A 17985-nucleotide genomic window follows, 5' to 3' on the forward strand; every position below is an offset into this window, starting at 1 on the left:
CTCTGGTGCTGAGTGTCGCTAAGGGGCTGGGGCGGGCGGACATCCCATTGTTGGAATATAGCAAAAGTAGTGGCAATCTTTCAGCCACTGCTCCCTGGAGTTGGGGCCTTCACCGGTGTCATTCCCCTCCCTGTGTCATGCTTTTGTCTCCGAGGCCCTGGGGAAAGGGACTCAGGCAGAGGAGGGGCAGAGGGACAGGGTTGGCTCCCAGGCTTCGTGACCTTGGGAGGGAGAGCTTTCTCTGTATTTTTCTATGTTTTAAGGAGATATAATTAGGATTGGGGAACTGTCTTTACCTTCTCTGGGTCTCCGCCGTTCTTGTAGCATCATTAATGGAACCATCACGTGCCCATCTCCTCCTACCCCGGAAAAGTACTGCAAGTTGAGGGAGAGAAATACCCAAGGAGGGGGTGCCTCCTGGTGCCCCTCTTCCCTCAAGAGGGACGTGGGTAGGTGGAAGCTTCCCGAGGGAGACACGGGGCCTCTTCCATCGCCGCCTCCCTGCAGCCCCCAAGGGGTGCCGCTCCCGGTGCTTCTCCCAGGACACTTTCCCACCTGAGTGTTTGAGCTGATGCACTCACTGTGGCCCTTTAGTGGAGACAAAAAGGCTTGGCGGGGCTTCCCTGGTGGCGCAGTGGTTGAGAGTCCGCCTGCCGATGCAGGGGACGCGGGTTCGTGCCCCGGTCTGTGAGGATCCCACATGCCGCGGAGCGAGTGGGCCCGTGAGCCATGGCCGCTGAGCCTGCGCGTCCGGAGCCTGTGCTCCACAACGGGAGAGGCCACAGCAGTGAGAGGCTCACATACTGCATAAAAAAAAAAGGCTTGGTGGAAGAAGCACTGCTGTGTGATGCCCACGGCGCGTCAGGGGAAGACGGCGTGGACGTGGGGATACGGGGGGTGGGGCACGTGGATCACACACTGCCTGTCGCTGAGGCCAGCCTCTGGGGGAGCTTTGGCGTCTCTATTTCTTTCACGTGCCACTTCTACTCCATGGGCAATTCCTGCTGAGTCCCCTCCAAATCTCCAAACCCCAGCCCACCTGCGGGCACTTCTCCCTCCTCCACGTCCCCCAACAGTCCCACTCAGGATGCCCATGCTGTGGCCTCCCAGAACCTCTCCAACCACCTCCAATCAGCCAGCGTGACGGTTTGAAAGCATACGTCACCGCACTGCTCTCTCCTGCTCTCAGCTGCCTGACGCCTTTCTGTCAGACGCTCGGGAAAACCACAGCCCTGGCAGCCCAGGACCCCTGCCACTCCCTGTCCTCCGCCCACACCAGCTTCAAACGCCCCAGCACACACCCTCCCACCTCAGGGCCTTTGCACTTGCTGTCTTCCCTGCCTGACTGTGCTTCCCACCGAAGTTCCCAAGGCCAGGTTCTCACCACTTCAGTCTCTGCCCCTCTGTCACCTGGCCAGGAGGTCCTTCCAGATCACCTCCCCCAGATAGCCCTCCCATCTGTCTCCATTATTCTACTGTATTTCTTTCACCTGAAGAGGAATATTTCCTTATATTTACTGTCTATATTCTCCCACGAGGATAATTGTCCATGAGGTCAGGGTGTTGCCTGTTGTATTCACCACGGTATTGAGCGGACATGGAATGAATGAACGAATGAATGAATGAAGGGAAGGGGAAGCCCGGGGCAGGGTACTGGGCAGCTGGGGGATCCCCTGCCATTGGCTGCTGGTTGATGAGGATGGTGATGGCATTGGGGAGGGGGCAAGAGGCCACCAGCTTCCCGGCCTCACCCCAATCCCACCCAGGGCACCTTTAGTGCCCTTTCCTGTACCCATCAGGAACCGAAGAAAGCCCCCAAGGAAAGTCCCCTGCGAGCCATTGATGACAGCACGGTTGTGGTCACATTGTCAAAACATAAAAATTTGCAGAGAGAAGTGCCTTGCCTTTTATTTCTCTGCTCGAAAGGAAAGGAGGTTATTCAAAATAGTCCAAAAGTGGAAACAACGCAAATATCCATCAGGTGATGAATGGATAAACAAACCACGGTCTGTTCATACAAAGGAATATTACTCAACCGTGAAAAGGAATGAAGCACCGACACAGGCTACAACCCAGGCGATCCTTGAAATCGTTATGCTGTGGGGATGGAGCCAGATACAAAAGGCCACGTACTGCGTGATTCCATTGATATGAAACGTCTGGAACGGGCAGACCCATAGAGACAGAAAGTGGATTCGTGGCTGCCGGGGCCAAGGGGAGAAGAAGGAGTGACCGCTGACGCATATGGCCTTCTTTCTAGGGTGATGAAAATGTTCTGGAATGTGTTAGTGGTGATGGTTGTACAACTTTGTGAATAGGCTAAAAAGCATTGAGCTGTACATTTTCAAAAGAGGGAATTTGTGAAATACATCTCTTAAAAGAAAAAAAAGAGGAATGTGAAGGAGAAAAATAATCGAGGTGAGACAATAATGCTTCCCAGAATTGGCTTTAATGTTTGTGTGGGGAGGGGGGCAGGAAACAACAATGATGATGATGTCAGTAACGATGATGACGGAACAAGGATACCTACCACCGCGGACTCTGGTGAAATGCTGACTCTTTAGGTGGTGTCCGTGTCCCCCTTTCCCATCTGCGCACGAAGCGGTCTCCCACTGGGGGCTGTTCCTGCCATTCGTGGCCTTCCTGGGTCCTTGGGAGACCTCTTCGGACCAGCCGCCTCCCCCAAATGCAGCACCTGTGCCTTCCAGGTGCTCAGGTACTGAGTGGACCTTCCTTGTCTGCCAGCTCAGGTCATTCTCTGGGGGCCGGTGACCAGACCCGGGGACGAGAAGACGGAGTTTGTGTTCCAGCAACGCCCACCCCATGCCGTGTGCTCTGTGCGTCAGTTTGCCAAGTGTCCTCCAGAGCTGGGCCCCCTCACCCTGCAGAGTCCCAGGAGCACTGGGCAGTGTGCCCGGCCTACTCAGGGTCAGCAGGGCCTGCACACTGTCGGGCCTGTAGTGCCTACGTGTGCACGCGCCGCCCAGAGCTTGGGCCTGTTGCCATCTGTGAGCTTGGTGGGCATCTGTGCTAGGTAGGGCAGAGACTGTGCTTGGCCACTAGAGGCCAGTGCAGCCTGAGGTGGGACTGGCTCAGTGTGCGGTGGGGGGCCAGGGTAGAGGCGAGGCACCTTGCCTCCCGCCGTGCCCTCCTCCCCGGCTCCCCTAGCGTTGCAGTGACAGCTCGGACATGAGACCTGTGCCCATCACCTCCATGCTCACAGCACTTCCAGTCAGTCTGGAGGTTGCGACTCCAAGCCCTGCCCATGCCAGCTTCCAGAACCTTCCAGAACCTTCTCAGAGCTGAGGCCTGTTGGCGATGGACCGGGCACGGGCTAGTCAGGTGCTGGCCTCTCAGGGAGCACCTGCAGGAGATGGGCTCCCTGGAGGGGCCTTCACCCAAGGTCCCCTGAGGCCACACACCCCAGGCTAAGGGCCTGGGAGCCCAAAAGAAACCCCAGCATTTGTATTTAGAGGCTCTGCAACTTGCAAGCAGAACAATTCTCTTTTTTTGTCCTAACGTTATCTGGGTCTTTCAGGGAAGCGCGAGTACGTACAATGTGCTCCGTGAGGGTCTAAATTCCCTCCATCCCCTTGCTTCCATTAACCTCTAATTAAGTCAAGGTCCTGCTTTTGTTCCATGTTTTAACTTTCACAATTTTCCACAAGTCAAGTCCCACCAAAGGTGAGGGGCACGGAGAGGAGGGGGTGATGAACACTGCGCCCAAGAGGGTGTTCCCTCTGAATTCTAAAAAAAAGGGCGAAGTGGGGCCCAGGCCTGGACTTGCTTTTCCACTTTCACCAGTAGGGTGTTTCTTTTAGCTCCTTCCTCTCTGTTTAAAGATTGGCCCAGGAATTTATTGTGTAAGGAACAGATTCCAGAATTCATGCGGGCTCTGGTTCAAGCCCCTGGCAAAAAGCGTTTTGAGCTCCTTTTTAGAACATGTACAACACTAGAAACCCATAACTTCTGCCTTTTTTTTTTCTTTTAAAATTTTTTTGGCTGTGTTGGATCTTCATTGCTGTGCGCGGGCTTTCTCTAGTTGTGGCGAGCGGGGGCTACTCTTTGTTGCGGTGCGCGGGCTTCTCGTTGTTGTGGCTTTTCTTGTTGCGGAGCACGGGCTCTAGGCACGTGGGCTTCAGTAGTTGTGGCACGCGGGCTCAGTAGTTGCGGCTCGTGGGCTCTAGAGCACAGGCTCAGTAGCTGTGGCACACGGGCTTAGTTGCTCCGTGGCATGTGGGATCTTCCCGGACCAGGGCTAGAACCCGCATCCCCTGCGTTGGCAGGCGGATTCTTAACCACTGTGCCACCAGGGAAGCCCAACTTCTGCCTTTTTAAAAAAATTCTATTTTTATTTTTTAAAAGCATTCAGTTCAGGGGTGCATGCAAAATCTAAACTCCAATTACGATTCACTGAGCCCGAGGAGGGGTGGCAGCCACTCCAGACGCACAAACAGTGGGAGAGGTGCGGCCTCTTTTTGCCAGCGGCTCTCAGGGGGACACAGGAGAGACCGCTGCGTCCATCCACCCCCAAGGGAGAAGGGCAGGTGAACAGGATTCAGCCCCTCAGGTGGTGCTGGACAGGCCACCGCCATGTCGCACCCCTTCCTGTAGCCCCGGGCACGTGTCTTCCCCTCCTGGGCCCAGGATCACTTTCTCGAACAGTCTGGGTGGACAGCGTCAGGAGCGAAGCACAGACCTCCCCGGAAACCGGATGAAAGCTACAGCCCCTGCCTCTCCACAGGCACGGATGGTGCACACAGCATTCAATTCACAATTTCAATCACATCCCTGGAGGCAGGGATGAAGCCCTGTGATCACGTGCTCCTTGACAGTGACACAACAGTCAAGGTCACCCACAGTAGGTCTGCACCTGAGCCGGGCCTAGGCCAGCCTCTTTATGCAAAAGATCTCGTTAATCCTCCAACAATGTTAGGAATCTAGACTCCTGTTATCTCCAGTTAGATGAGGAGTTAGGCCCTGGCGAAGCTTACACACCTAGATAGTGGCAGAATTGGAACTGGACCACGCTAAGACGCCAGCCATTTCAGACTCGTGATTTCTGTCCTGCTGAAGCAACTGGATCGCCCTGAAGTCACATCACAAGCCGCAATGTTTTTAATTCCTTCCTCCTACCCCCCTCGAAAATTCTGGACCGTAGCATGCATACAGAAAAGTACATGAAGCACGCATGTGGAGTGCAATGTACGATCGCAAAGCCAACCCTCAGGTGTGGAAGCGGCCATGCCCCGCTCCCCAGCCCCGCTCCTGACCACACTCACATCATGCCCTTGCTTTGCTTAACCTTTTCCCTGGCTGCACGCATTCTAAACAGTGTGGTGGAGCGCGCCTGCTTCTGACCTGTATCTGAATGGAACCATCATCTGTCTCTCGGCCTTTTGCTGGGCATCCCGTGAGCAAGGTCTGTCCCTGTGTTCCTCTCCCAGCCCCTGGGACCAGGAAGTGGGTCCCTGCGGTTCCCTTGCAGCGGGCAGGTGTCTTATTCCAGGAGAGCAAGCCCACACCCAACCTCATTCACTGCGTTTGAATTTTCAAAAACCAGCAAGAGCAGTGCAACAGAACCTTTTGTTGATTTAAACCCAACCCACCCTATTCAAAGTCCCTGTTGCGAAATAAGCACTCTAGGGGTTCTCCAGCAGGGGTCCCGGGGTGCACCCCCCACAACGCCGCCACCTCCCCTTCACTCCGGCTGGGAGCTTTCCACGGTGAGGCCGGGATGGGGAGGGTCCTCCCTGCCTTCCTGATCCTAAAACTCCTGCCCTCTGACCCCTCCCAGGAAGACGAAGGGGCAGTCCGGGGAGGTCCTGGACAGCCACATTTAAGGGATGGACTTGCCCCTCCCCGCCAATTTCCCTGCTGGGCTTGCCAGTGGAAACTCCCAGATTAAAAGGGTCCAAAGCAAATCTACCTTTTAGGTCAACAATAACGTCTTCAAATCTTTGCTAATGGGAAGAGAATGTTTCTATTTGGCTTCAACCCCAAAACATTGTATTCAGCAACTTTCAAAAATACTGGTCGAGTTTACTTACTGATTTATTTTTTTGTGCCCCAGCTGGACACCTATCTGTACTCAGCTCGGAAATGCGGCGGCCGCCCCCAGGTCAGAAAAACCTGCTCTGGAGACGAGTGCGCGACATCTCCCACCCCGAACGCTGCTGGGGCCGGGAGGGGCCTTGTCGAAGCAGAGACTCCGCCCCGCTCCCCACCGCCCCCAGACCGCTGGGAGGCCGACGGTCTAGAGTGGGTTCTGGCATCCAGAGCTCTACGGACGACAAGTGCATCTCCCCACCCGGCGGTGGCACAGTCCTAAAGCCCCGCCGGAGGAGGAGGGGTGTCTCACAGTACTAATCCCCCGCCCCAGGCTGCGCCCCGCAAGAGGTGGGGCAGGTACCGTTTAGTTCTAAAGCGCCACCACCCCCAGTCTGCGCCCCGCAGGAGGCGTTGGTGTGCATCTCAGTTCTAAAACTCCCTTCCCGGGCTGTTCCCCACAGGAGACGGCGTGCTGTCTCGGAGTTCTAAGTTCCCCCTCCCCTCGGTTCTCCGCCCCACGCCGCCTCCCGGGCCCGCGCTCGCGGCCGCCGCGCTGCGGCAGTAGCCGAGGGGCCCCGGGGCTGGGCCGCGCGACCCCGAACGGAGCGCTCAGGCTGGTCGCACGCGCGGGAGACGAGCTCGCCTCCGCCGTCCCCAACCCCGCCATCCCCAGCTCCAATCCCAAGTGTCAACCCGGACTGTTTTTCTTTTCGATTAAAAGTTTCGTTTTAAACCCAGTGGGGCCCGAATCCGGTTAGCTGCCTATAGAATTTCAAAGTCCAGGGAAGTTTTGTCGGGTAAAGCACTTTAGCCTCCGGCATTTTGCTGTAACTCTGTAAGCGCCCCCCAGCAGCCGCCGCGGGGAGACCCGACCTTCTCCACGGAACCTCCGCACCCTTCCCTCTCCCCTCCCGGGTCCAACCCGCGCGTAGGCCGGGGCGGCGGACTCCGCGGATCAGTGTTGCCGGGTTGGGGTGGGGGGCTTTGGCCGCGCCCAGCACCCGACGAGTGGAGCCACCGCCCCACTGGCAGTAGCCGCACCGGGCCCCCCAGCCCGCCTTTCCCGGCCCTGCTCCCTCGGCCCCGCCCACCAGGGAGGCAGGGAGGGGGAGGCCGCCCGGGAGTGAACCCGGCCCCCCGCCCCCGTCACCGCTGCGCCCCCGCGTCTCCATAGCGATTCTCCCGGCGCGCACCTCCGGGCCGGCCCCCCGGCCCCCCGGGTTGAACAATACGCGGCGGGGCCGGGGGCGGGGCCGGGCCTGGCCAGGGGCGGGGAGAGCGCGGGCGCTGGGGGCGCGGGCCGAGCGCACCGCCCAGGCAGCAGCCGGCCGCCGGGGTCTGAGCAGCGCGGTGCGGCCCAGCCCGCTCCGGGAGCGCAGCCCTCGCCCCGCTCCGGGCCCGCCCTGCTTCCCACGCCGCCCTGCCGAGCCAGCGCGGGAGCCACCTGGAGCCACCTAGAGCCGCCGCCACCGCAGGTTGATGCGCGGCGCCCTCCCGGGACGCGCGGAGGAGCCATCTTGAAACCAACTTCGCAAACTTTCGCAAAGTGCTCTCGAAGTGGAAGCTGCGGGGGAGACCGGGAGCCCGGCCCCCAGTGTCCCCGCCAGGGCCCCCGGGGAGGCGGGGCGCGAGCCGCCCCGAGGGCCCGGCACAGGCCGCGCGGGAGCCGCCCCCCGGCCGCGCCGGGTGGATGCGGAGCCGCGCCGGGTGCATGGATTGTGCTCGGGCGCCCGGCTCGGGCTCGGGCTCCGGGCCATGGCGCCGCCGCCGCCGCCGCCGCCGCCCGTGCTGCCCGCGCTGCTGCTCCTGGCTGCGGTCGCCGCCCTACCGGTGCTGGGGCTTCGAGCGGCCGCCTGGGAGCTGCGAGTGCCCGGCGGGGCCCGCGCCTTCGCCCTCGGGCCCGGCTGGACCTACGTGCTGGACGCGGCGCTCACGCCCCGAGCGCTGCGGGAGCTGCTGGACGTGAGCCGCGACGGGCGGCTGGCGGGGCGGCGGCGCGGGCCGGGCGCGGGGCTCCGGGGCTGCGCGCGCCTGGGGGGACGCCCGCTGCCGCTGCATGTCCGCCTGGCTGCCCGTAGCGCCCAGACGGCGCTGAGCCTCCGCTTGCGGGCACGCGCGCACGGTCCCGGTTGCAGCGCCCGGCCCCGGCGCGGACGAGCTCCCGGCGCGGAGCTGCGCGCGCGGGCTGTGCTCACGGTGCCTGGCCCCGGCGCGGTGTTCTGCTTCCCGGGACCCGGCGGCGGCGGGGCCACGCTGCACTCGGCGCTCGAGGCCCTGACCACTTTCCCCGCCTGCGGCTGCCCGCCGCGCGCCGGGTCCCGTTGCCCACGCCGCCCTGTCTGCCTGCCGCCTGGTGGCTCGGCCCGCCTGCGCCTGCTCTGTGCCCTGCGGCGCGCGGCCGGCACCATCCGGGTGGAGCTGGCGCTGGAGGCGGCCTCGGGGACACCCTCCCCATCGCTGTCGCCGCCAAGCCTGCCTCAGGTCGGGGCGGGGGCGGCGCGGCGGGCCCGGCGGGGCGCTGGCGGCAGCACTACCCCGCAGTTCCAGCTGCCCAGCTACCAGGTGTCGGTGCCTGAGAACGAGCCGGCGGGCACCGCGGTCATCGAGCTGCGCGCGCACGACCCGGACGAGGGCGAGGCGGGGCGCCTGAGCTACCAGATGGAGGCGCTGTTCGATGAGCGCTCCAATGGCTACTTCCTCATCGACTCCGACACGGGCTTGGTGAGCACCGCCCGCGCGCTGGACCGCGAGACCAAGGACACGCACGTACTCAAAGTGAGCGCTGTGGACCACGGCTCGCCTCGGCGCTCGGCCGCCACCTACCTCACCGTCACAGTCAGCGACACCAACGACCACAGTCCGGTCTTCGAGCAGTCTGAGTACCGCGAGCGAGTGCGCGAGAACCTGGAGGTGGGCTACGAGGTTCTGACCATCCGCGCTACCGACGGCGACGCGCCCTCCAACGCCAATATGCGCTACCGGCTGCTGGAGGGCGCGGGTGGTGTCTTCGAGATCGACGAGCGCTCGGGCGTAGTGCGCACCCGGGCGGTGGTGGACCGGGAGGAAGAGGCCTCCTACCAGCTGCTGGTGGAGGCCAACGACCAGGGCCGCAACCCGGGCCCGCTCAGTGCCACTGCCACCGTGCACATCGTGGTGGAGGACGAGAACGACAACTACCCCCAGTTCAGCGAGAAGCGCTACGTGGTCCAGGTGCCCGAGGACGTGGCGGTCAACACGCCCGTGCTGCGAGTGCAGGCCACAGATCGGGACCAGGGCCAGAACGCGGCCATACACTACAGCATCATCAGCGGGAACCTGAAGGGGCAGTTCTACCTGCATTCGCTGAGCGGCAGCCTGGATGTGATCAACCCCCTGGACTTCGAGGCCATCCGGGAGTACACGCTGCGCATCAAGGCCCAGGACGGGGGCCGGCCTCCACTCATCAACTCCTCGGGGCTGGTCTCGGTGCAGGTGCTGGACGTGAACGACAACGCCCCCATATTTGTGAGCAGCCCCTTTCAGGCAGCCGTGCTGGAGAACGTGCCTCTGGGCCACTCAGTTCTGCACATTCAGGCGGTGGACGCAGACGCGGGTGAGAACGCGCGTTTGCGCTACCGCCTGGTGGACACCGCCTCGGCCTCCGTGGGCAGTGGCGGTGCTGGGCCCCAAGACCCCGCTTCGGCCGCGGACTTCCCTTTCCACATCCACAACAGCTCGGGCTGGATCACCGTGTGTGCGGAGCTGGACCGTGAGGAATTGGAGCATTACAGCTTCGCGGTGGAGGCGGTGGACCACGGCTCGCCGCCCATGAGCTCCTCCGCCAGCGTGGCCATCACGGTGCTAGACGTAAATGACAACGACCCCATGTTCACGCAGCCCGTGTACGAGCTGCGCTTGAACGAGGACGCAGCCGTGGGGAGCAGCGTGCTGACCCTGCGGGCCCTCGACCGGGATGCTAACAGTGTGATCACCTACCAGCTCACCGGCGGCAACACGCGGAACCGCTTCGCGCTCAGCAGCCAGAGTGGCGGTGGCCTCATCACGCTGGCGCTGCCACTGGACTACAAGCAGGAACGGCAGTACGTGCTGGCGGTAACCGCATCAGACGGCATGCGCGCTCACACTGCGCAGGTCTTCATCAACGTCACCGACGCCAACACCCACCGGCCGGTCTTCCAGAGCTCGCACTACACCGTGAGCGTCAGCGAGGACCGGCCCGTGGGCACCTCCATCGCCACCATCAGCGCCACCGACGAGGACACCGGCGAGAACGCCCGCATCACCTACGTGCTGGAGGATCCCGTGCCGCAGTTCCGAATCGACCCCAACACCGGCACCATCTACACCGAGACGGAGCTGGACTACGAGAGCCAGGCCGCCTACACGCTGGGCATCACAGCTCGGGACAACGGTGTCCCTCAGAAGTCCGACACCACCTCCCTGGAGATCCTCGTCCTGGACGCCAATGACAATGCACCGCGGTTCCTGCGGGATTTTTACCAGGGCTCCGTCTTCGAGGATGCTCCCCCATCAACCAGCGTCCTCCAGGTCTCGGCCACGGATCGGGACTCAGGCCCCAATGGCCGCCTGCTGTACACCTTCCAGGGCGGCGACGATGGCGATGGGGACTTCTACATTGAGCCCACATCTGGCGTGATCCGCACCCAGCGCCGGCTGGACCGGGAGAACGTGGCCGTGTATAATCTTCGTGCCCTGGCCGTGGACCGGGGTAACCCGGTGCCCCTTAGCGCCTCCGTGGAAATCCAGGTGACCGTCTTGGACATTAATGACAACCCTCCGGTGTTTGAGAGGGACGAGCTGGAGCTGTTTGTGGAGGAGAACAGCCCGGTGGGGTCCGTGGTGGCGAGGATTCGAGCTGGTGACCCCGACGAAGGCCCCAACGCCCAGATCATGTACCAGATCGTGGAAGGCAATGTGCCTGAGGTCTTCCAGCTTGACCTGCTGAGTGGGGACCTACGTGCCCTGGTCGAGCTGGACTTTGAGGCCCGGCGGGAGTATGTGCTCGTGGTGCAGGCTACGTCGGCCCCCCTGGTGAGCCGGGCCACGGTGCGCATCCGTCTCGTGGACCAGAACGACAACCCCCCGGTCCTGCCGGACTTCCAGATCCTCTTCAACAACTATGTCACCAATAAGTCCAATAGCTTCCCCACTGGTGTGATTGGCCGCATCCCGGCCCATGACCCTGACCTCTTGGACAGCCTCAACTACACCTTCCTGCACGGCAACGAGCTCCAGCTGCTGCTGCTGGACCCCGCCTCGGGCGAGCTGCAGCTCAGCCCCGACCTGAACAACAACCGGCCTCTGGAGGCGCTCATGGAGGTGTCTGTTTCCGGTGAGTGGCCCTGGGGGCTCCGCGGGGCCACCTGGAGAGCTGCGGGGACCTGCCCCGAGCCCGCCCGGCTTGCCGGGGCGCAGTCAGGCAGGGCCCGGGTAGCTCTGGGGATTTGTGGCCTCCGGTTGGATGGTTGGATAACGCTAGCCCGGGACGCGCTCCTCAACCAGGCCAGGAGAGTGAGAGGGGCACCGCACTGCTGCCCTCAGCGTTTTTGCTGGGAGCAGTCCTGGGCTTCTTCAAGTTCAAGACCAGGGCTTCCTGGGCTTTTCTCAGAGGGTCTGGCTCCCGAGTTGTGCTGTAAAAACCTGGTCTCGGGTTATCTGAGTGTCCGGTTGGCTTGGTGATGCTTTGTAGTCAGCCTCATGCCTGTCTGGAGAGGTCAAAGGTCACTGTGCGCCCGTGTGCCAATTAGTTCTTGGGTGGGACTGTTGGAAATTGCTGGATGGGTCCTTGAGTCACCCTGCAAGACAGCGGAGTTAGTTCCTTTCGTGCCTCTTTTCTGTCTCCTCCAGGTTATAACAGTCGGGCTTATGTGTGCTCGCCTGTGTGGGAGCTCTTTGAAAGCAGCCTCGTTTGATCTTGGCTTCAGCTCCTGGACGTGGACTTGTAATTTGGTTGTTACTTAGAGGCCTGCCTGGGTTGGTGGTGGAGCCAGTGTGGGAACCCTGCTTGCCCGCTCTGGGCTGGAGGGAGGATGTCTCAGCTCAGCCAGCCAGACCCAGGCAGTCAGGGGTGGGTCCTCCATGCTGCTGACCTCCCCGTGTCAGGTGGAGCTGCGGGGCCAGAGAGTGGGACAAACAGGAGGACACGGAAGAGAGAGAGAAGGATTTGGCCGGGCCAGGGGGTGGATTGGGGAACAGTAAAGAGACCCTCAGTGACTCCTGCAGGCAGGTGACCTTAATTAGGAGACCAAACTATCACCAAGAAAGGTTAGGATCTGTGGGTGGAGTCAGTGTTTCAGACGAATTGTTTAAACAATAAATTATTACAATACAGCATACCCGTGGGAGCCCTGGAAGAATTAAAAAGTTAATTTTCTGATTTATTTTGTTTCCGCATTTGGCTGTAATTCTTTATTTACTAAGGATTGGGTAGCAAACAGTTTCCAGTTGTTTGCTTATAAAATCTGGAACGTATAGGTCCGGTTTTGAGGCCATGCGATACTGCAGCATTGATGTTGTCAGCCTAGTCTGCCTGTAGGTGAACATTGTGGCTTTTGTGAAGTTGTGAACGTGTGTAGAGAATGCGGAATAGGCCTTTAAGGAGAATTGTCAACCAGGGTTATGGATTTTCCGAGCAGCAACAATTTTAAAAGAAAGTCTCTTTCACAAATTTCCATTTGCATTTTCTCTTTCTTTGTCCCCCTGTACTGCTTTACCTGCTAGATAAAGCAGAGTGGATGGAAAATTTAGCCTATATAAAAATGACTTGGGGGGGACTTCCCTGGTGATGCAGTGGTTAAGAATCCACCTGCCAGTGCAGGGGACACGGGTCTGATCCCTGGTCCGGGAAGATCCCACATGCCACGGAGCAACTAAGCCTGTGTACCTCAACTACTGAGCCTGCGCTCTAGAGCCCGAGAGCCACAACTACTGAGCCCGAGCGCCTAGAGCCCATGCTTTGCAACAAGAGAAGCCCCTGCTTGCCTCAACTAGAGAAAGCCTGCGTGCAGCAACGAAGACCTAACACCGCCAAAAAAAAAAAAAAAAAAGACTTGGCAACATCATAGGGTTTTGAATTTACAGGGGATATGGTGCTTTAGTGGGAATGGGTGCATGCCGGGAGCAGGGATGTTTTGTGTGTCTGAAACATCAGGAATGTGGCCTCCCCTATGATGGCTGGATAAAGGGTTTAAGATGGATTTTGTTCAAAAGAGGTTAGTTACTGAGGGCCGTCTTGCGTACTGGGTGGAACCGCAGCCAGGACCACAGTTGAAGGTGGGTTGGGTGCTCCATGCTGTGATGTAATTGTCCCAGTGATCCAGTTTGGGCTTCCAGTCGTTGTGACGTACCCTCGTGTCAGTCAGGCACTGGGGCCTCATGTCCACCCTCCCAGATGGTGATGATCACCTTGTACTGGGTTCTGCCTGGATATCAAGCAGTCTTGTAAACTCTTTTACCTGCACCATCACTTATTTCTCTGGTACCTGGGAAGTGAGTGGCATTGGGTGGCTGCCCATTATACAGATGAAGAGACTGAGGCTCAGAGGTGTTACATCACTTCCTCAGGGTCACATAGCCAGCAAGCAGAAGCACTAGGCATCCACCCAGATCTAAGCAAAACAAGCTGGCTCTTCACACTCCCATCTTACCTGAGAGAAGAGTCTTGTTTTTTTAATTGTATTTCATTTTAGTTACTTCTTTAAAATATAAACTTATTTATTTTTGGCTGCATTGGGTCTTCGTTACTGCACGCGGGCTTTCTCTAGCTGTGGTGAGCGGTGGCTTCTCTTGTTGTGGAGCGCGGGCTCTAGGTGCGCGGGCTTCACTAGTTCTGGCATGCGGGCTCATTAGTTGTGGTGCACGGGCTTAGTTGCTCTGCAGCATGTGGGATCTTCCCGGGCCAGGGATTGAACCCGTGTCCCCTGCATTGGCAGGCGGATTCTTAACGACTGCACCACCAGAAGAGAAAAGTTTTGAGGAATTAGTTGTTAAGCTGAATTGTTTCAGGGCCGAATCCTTGCCCTGGTTTAAGTAGGCACCTTGGGATCCTATACAACCCTCTGACCATTTGACGACTATTTAATGCTTCAAAGAAAAAAATATTATAAACTATAAAATATGTAATTCCCAACAGCAAAGCTGTGTGTAGAAACAGAACAAAACAAAAAGGTCAGCCTTTGAATTAACCAGACTTGGATCCTTAGGTTTTTCTTAAAGAAACAATGGGGAAAGCTGGGGTTTCGAACTCACAAGCTATTTTCAATGAAGTGTGATTGGCTTCCCTGAGTTTACAGCCATGCCTGTGGCCTCTAGCGCATTATTACCGCCCTCGAGGTGCTGTAAAGCAGAGCCCATGGGTCTTCCCTGGTGGCGCAGTGGTTGAGAGTCCGCCTGCCGATGCAGGGGACGCGGGTTCGTGCCCTGGTCCGCGAAGATCCCACATGCTGCGGAGCGGCTGGGCCCGTGAGCCATGGCCGCTGAGCCTGCGCGTCCGGAGCCTGTGCTCCGCAACGGGAGAGGCCACAGCAGTGAGAGGCCCGCGTACCGCCAAAAAAAAAAAAGAATCCTCCTGCCAATGTAGGGGGCATGGATTCGAGCCCTAGTCCAGGAAGATCCCACATGCCGCAGAGCAACTAAGCCCGTGCACCACAACTACTAAGCCCGCGCTCTACAGCCCGCGAGCCACAACTACAGAGCCGGTGTGCCACAACTACTGAAGCCCGCATGCCTAGAGCCCGTGCTCTGCATCAAGAGAAGCCCACGCGCCGCAACTAGAGAAAGCCCGTGCTCGGCAAGAAAGACACGAAGACCTGATGCAACCAAAAATAAATAAATAAAATACAATTAAAAAAAGAAAAAGAGCCCCGCTGTCCACGAGGTTTTGTGGAAGCCATGCCAGGAAGGGCTGGGTGCCTCCAGAAGTGGAGCCGCCGGGAAGGTGCACAGGATTGCGGGGACTGGGGCGGGGGTGGTGGGGTCGGGGAGGGGGATGGGGTATGTGGTACCTAAGATGGACACGCTTGGGAGGAGGGCGGCTCCTTTTGCCTGGATGGGGGCGTTAGTACAATCATTGGACTGGGAGCAGATAGTGTTGATGGTTTTATGTAGCCCACCAAGGACAAAACACTGAAAATTTTCTGGATTCTGAGCATAGTCACATTCAAATTGCTCCCGTTTTTAGATAACATCCAGTGATACATGGTGTTTGTTTTATATGGGACAGTTTTTTTTTTTTTTAATTTTAAAATTTATTTTTGGTTGTATTGGGTCTTTGTTGCTGCGCACGGGCTTTCTCTAGTTGTGTCGAGCGGGGACTCCTCTTCGTTGTGGTGTGTGGGCTTCTCCTTGCGGTGGCTTCTCTTGTTGCCAAGCACAGACTCTAGGTGCACGGGCTTCAGTAGTTGTGGCACGTAGGCTCGGTAGTTGTGGCTCACGGGCTCTAGAGCGCAGGCTTACTAGTTGTGGCTCACGGGTTTAGTTGCTCCGGGGCATGTGGGATCTTCCCGGACTAGGGCTCGAACCTGTGTCCCCTGCATCGGCGGGCGGATTCCTAACCACTGCACCACCAGGGAAGTCCCTACATGTGACAGTTTTTGAATGAGATTTAAAATTCTACGATAGGGGCTTTTGTACTCTGAATGTTTATAAGAGCCGTGTTTGCATTTTAGAAAGCAACCCAACGGGACTGTCACGTGTGGAGTCCCTTAGGTAGTTTTTCTAGATGTTGGTCATTTAGTAACACGGGCCTTTTAAATTCAGCTTGAACGTGGGTGTCCCTGTGGGTGTCCAGCCACAAGCTGCACATCATGGAACACCGCATTTGGTGGAAAATGACCTCGTGCTTGTGGGCGTGTGGGCCAGTGGGAGTGGGAAAAGTAGCATTTTGCGGGGTAAAAATGATTGGGCCATGAGTCACTCAGACGCGTCAGAAAATACTGAAAGTCGTGAAATAACAAGATTGAATAACCTTTATCCGTTTACTCTGGTGGGACTCAATGGGATAAAGCCGTCCAGGCTTGATAAAGTTTTAAAAAGTGTTTGCCGAGTTAAATACAGGATATCGTAGTGACCGTGATGGCCAACAAGGAAGTAGGGACGTGGGCATTGTACCAGGCAGCGTCTGGAGGCAAGCATTATGCTTCTTTGCTGAATCTTACCCTGTGGAAAAGGGTCAGACCAGCTTAAACCACGTCAGTCGTCGAGCTGGATTCTCCAGTAACATAACTTACCCCGGAAGAGTTAGGTACTTTGGGAAGCTAGTGAACTGTCTCGGCGCTTTAGTATCTGGAGGTCGTCACTTGGCAATATACTTTCAGAAACACTGGCTCAGAAACAAGGGAGTGTTTATTTGTTTATCGAGCGCCTGCTATGTGCCAGGCCTACTGTGTGCCAGGCCCTGGAGAGGGAGGTTGGGTGGGGACAGTCGATAAACAGGGAAGTGAGTTCAAGGGGAGCGTGGGCTGGGGACTCCCCTGTGCCCAGGTGAGTGTGATATGTCTTCCCGCCAGCTGAATCCCCTCCCCCGCAGCTGAGCTGCTGATGGGGGTGGGTGGATGGAGGGGATTTGGGAGGTTAGATGGTGAGATGTGGAGGTGAGGGTGGGGTTGATCGGCCCACGTGCTCCTCGTGCTAGGACCCTCCCCCACTACCCCGCACCCCGACCCTGTGCTACCTGTCTGCTCCTGCCGCAGCTTCGTCGGTGGAAGGTATCGTCTCATCGAGGAGCAGACCAGGGCCCCCAGAGGCTCGACCCCGCATCCAGGGCGCCCGGCTTGTGGTGGCAGCTTTGGGATTTGAACCCGGGACGGCGGCTCCCAAGCTGTGTTCTCTCAGGTTGTGCTTTTGGGAACATGCAGGTGAACATGGGGTGAGGAGGTACGTGCACCGGGGGAGGACCCTGAGGCCACTTTGGACCCCGTGCAGCTGGGCACCTTTGACCTTGTCGTGAAGATGGTTGGATGTACAGGTCTGGGCAGGCGAGACCAGCTGGGGCCATAGCCAGAGGTGGTGAGCGTGGCCTCCGGGGTGACAGAGAGGACCACCGTGGCCGCAGGGGCGGAGGGTACTCGGGCAGAGGACCCCTATGATGGGGACATGGGACAGGTGCAGCCTGGGGGGGCCCAGGCAGGCTGGACCTGCATGAGAGCTGGAGCTGGAATAAACACCCGCAGGAGGACAAAACCAAGGGTCCGAGGCCCTGGAGGCTGAGGGAGTGTGAGGGCCTGAAGGGGGTCACCAGTGGCTGATGGCTTTTGGTGTTCAGGGGGCCTCAGGACAGAGGTGTGACTTGGGTTAGCCAAGGGGAGGTCCTTGATGGTCTCCATGAGAGCCGGGGTGTTGTGGGGCTTGAGGAGCAGAGGACTGAGTGGCCGGGTGTGGGGGAAGCTCAGAGGGAAGGTGGGATGGCCATGGGGACGCAGGCAGAGTTGACAGTCGAGAGGGGTTGACCAGTTAACGTGCAGAGCCGTCCTAGCCCGTCCTGCAATGCGCTGCTTGCACAGGTGTTCATCTGTCACAGGCGCTGGCACCCTTGGGGGGCACTGGACTGGGGGGTGGGCCTCAGTGGCAGTCAAGGGCCTGCTGTGGCCGAGCTGAGTGTCGATGGGGCTGCAGGAGTCGGGGCGGGGACGGCAGCGTCCGCTTCTCTTTGAGTCACGGGACCCCTGATGCGGGAACAGGAGTGCAGGGGGGGATGGGCAGGGGCTGAAGGCCACAGGTGACCTGACTCACGAGGACCCAGCTTTCCCCATCTCAGCCCTGCCTACCTGGTGACATGAGGTCTCCGTCTGTCCCCACGTACCGATGAGGGTGACAGAGAGACTGTTTTCTTTAAATCCGGGAAACGTTGCAGCCACGTGAGCCCTTCGGAAGGAGGGGTGGCGCTGATATCATACCTGGAAAGGTGGTGTTGGTGAC

General features: G+C 58.8%; 1 protein-coding gene across 1 annotated transcript in view; it reads left to right on the top strand.

Moving 5' to 3' along the window:
- The first annotated feature begins 7806 nt into the window (after positions 1-7806).
- CELSR1 (cadherin EGF LAG seven-pass G-type receptor 1) overlaps positions 7807-17985 on the top strand; it is a 147200-nt gene continuing 137021 nt past the window's right edge. Inside the window, exon 1 of the mRNA XM_065887276.1 lies at positions 7807-11404. Within this exon, the coding sequence (XP_065743348.1) occupies positions 7807-11404 (3598 nt within the window). The remainder of the gene's footprint in view (positions 11405-17985) is intronic.

This window comes from Phocoena phocoena, chromosome 11, assembly GCF_963924675.1.
Source record: "Phocoena phocoena chromosome 11, mPhoPho1.1, whole genome shotgun sequence".
Lineage (NCBI taxonomy): Eukaryota > Metazoa > Chordata > Mammalia > Artiodactyla > Phocoenidae > Phocoena > Phocoena phocoena.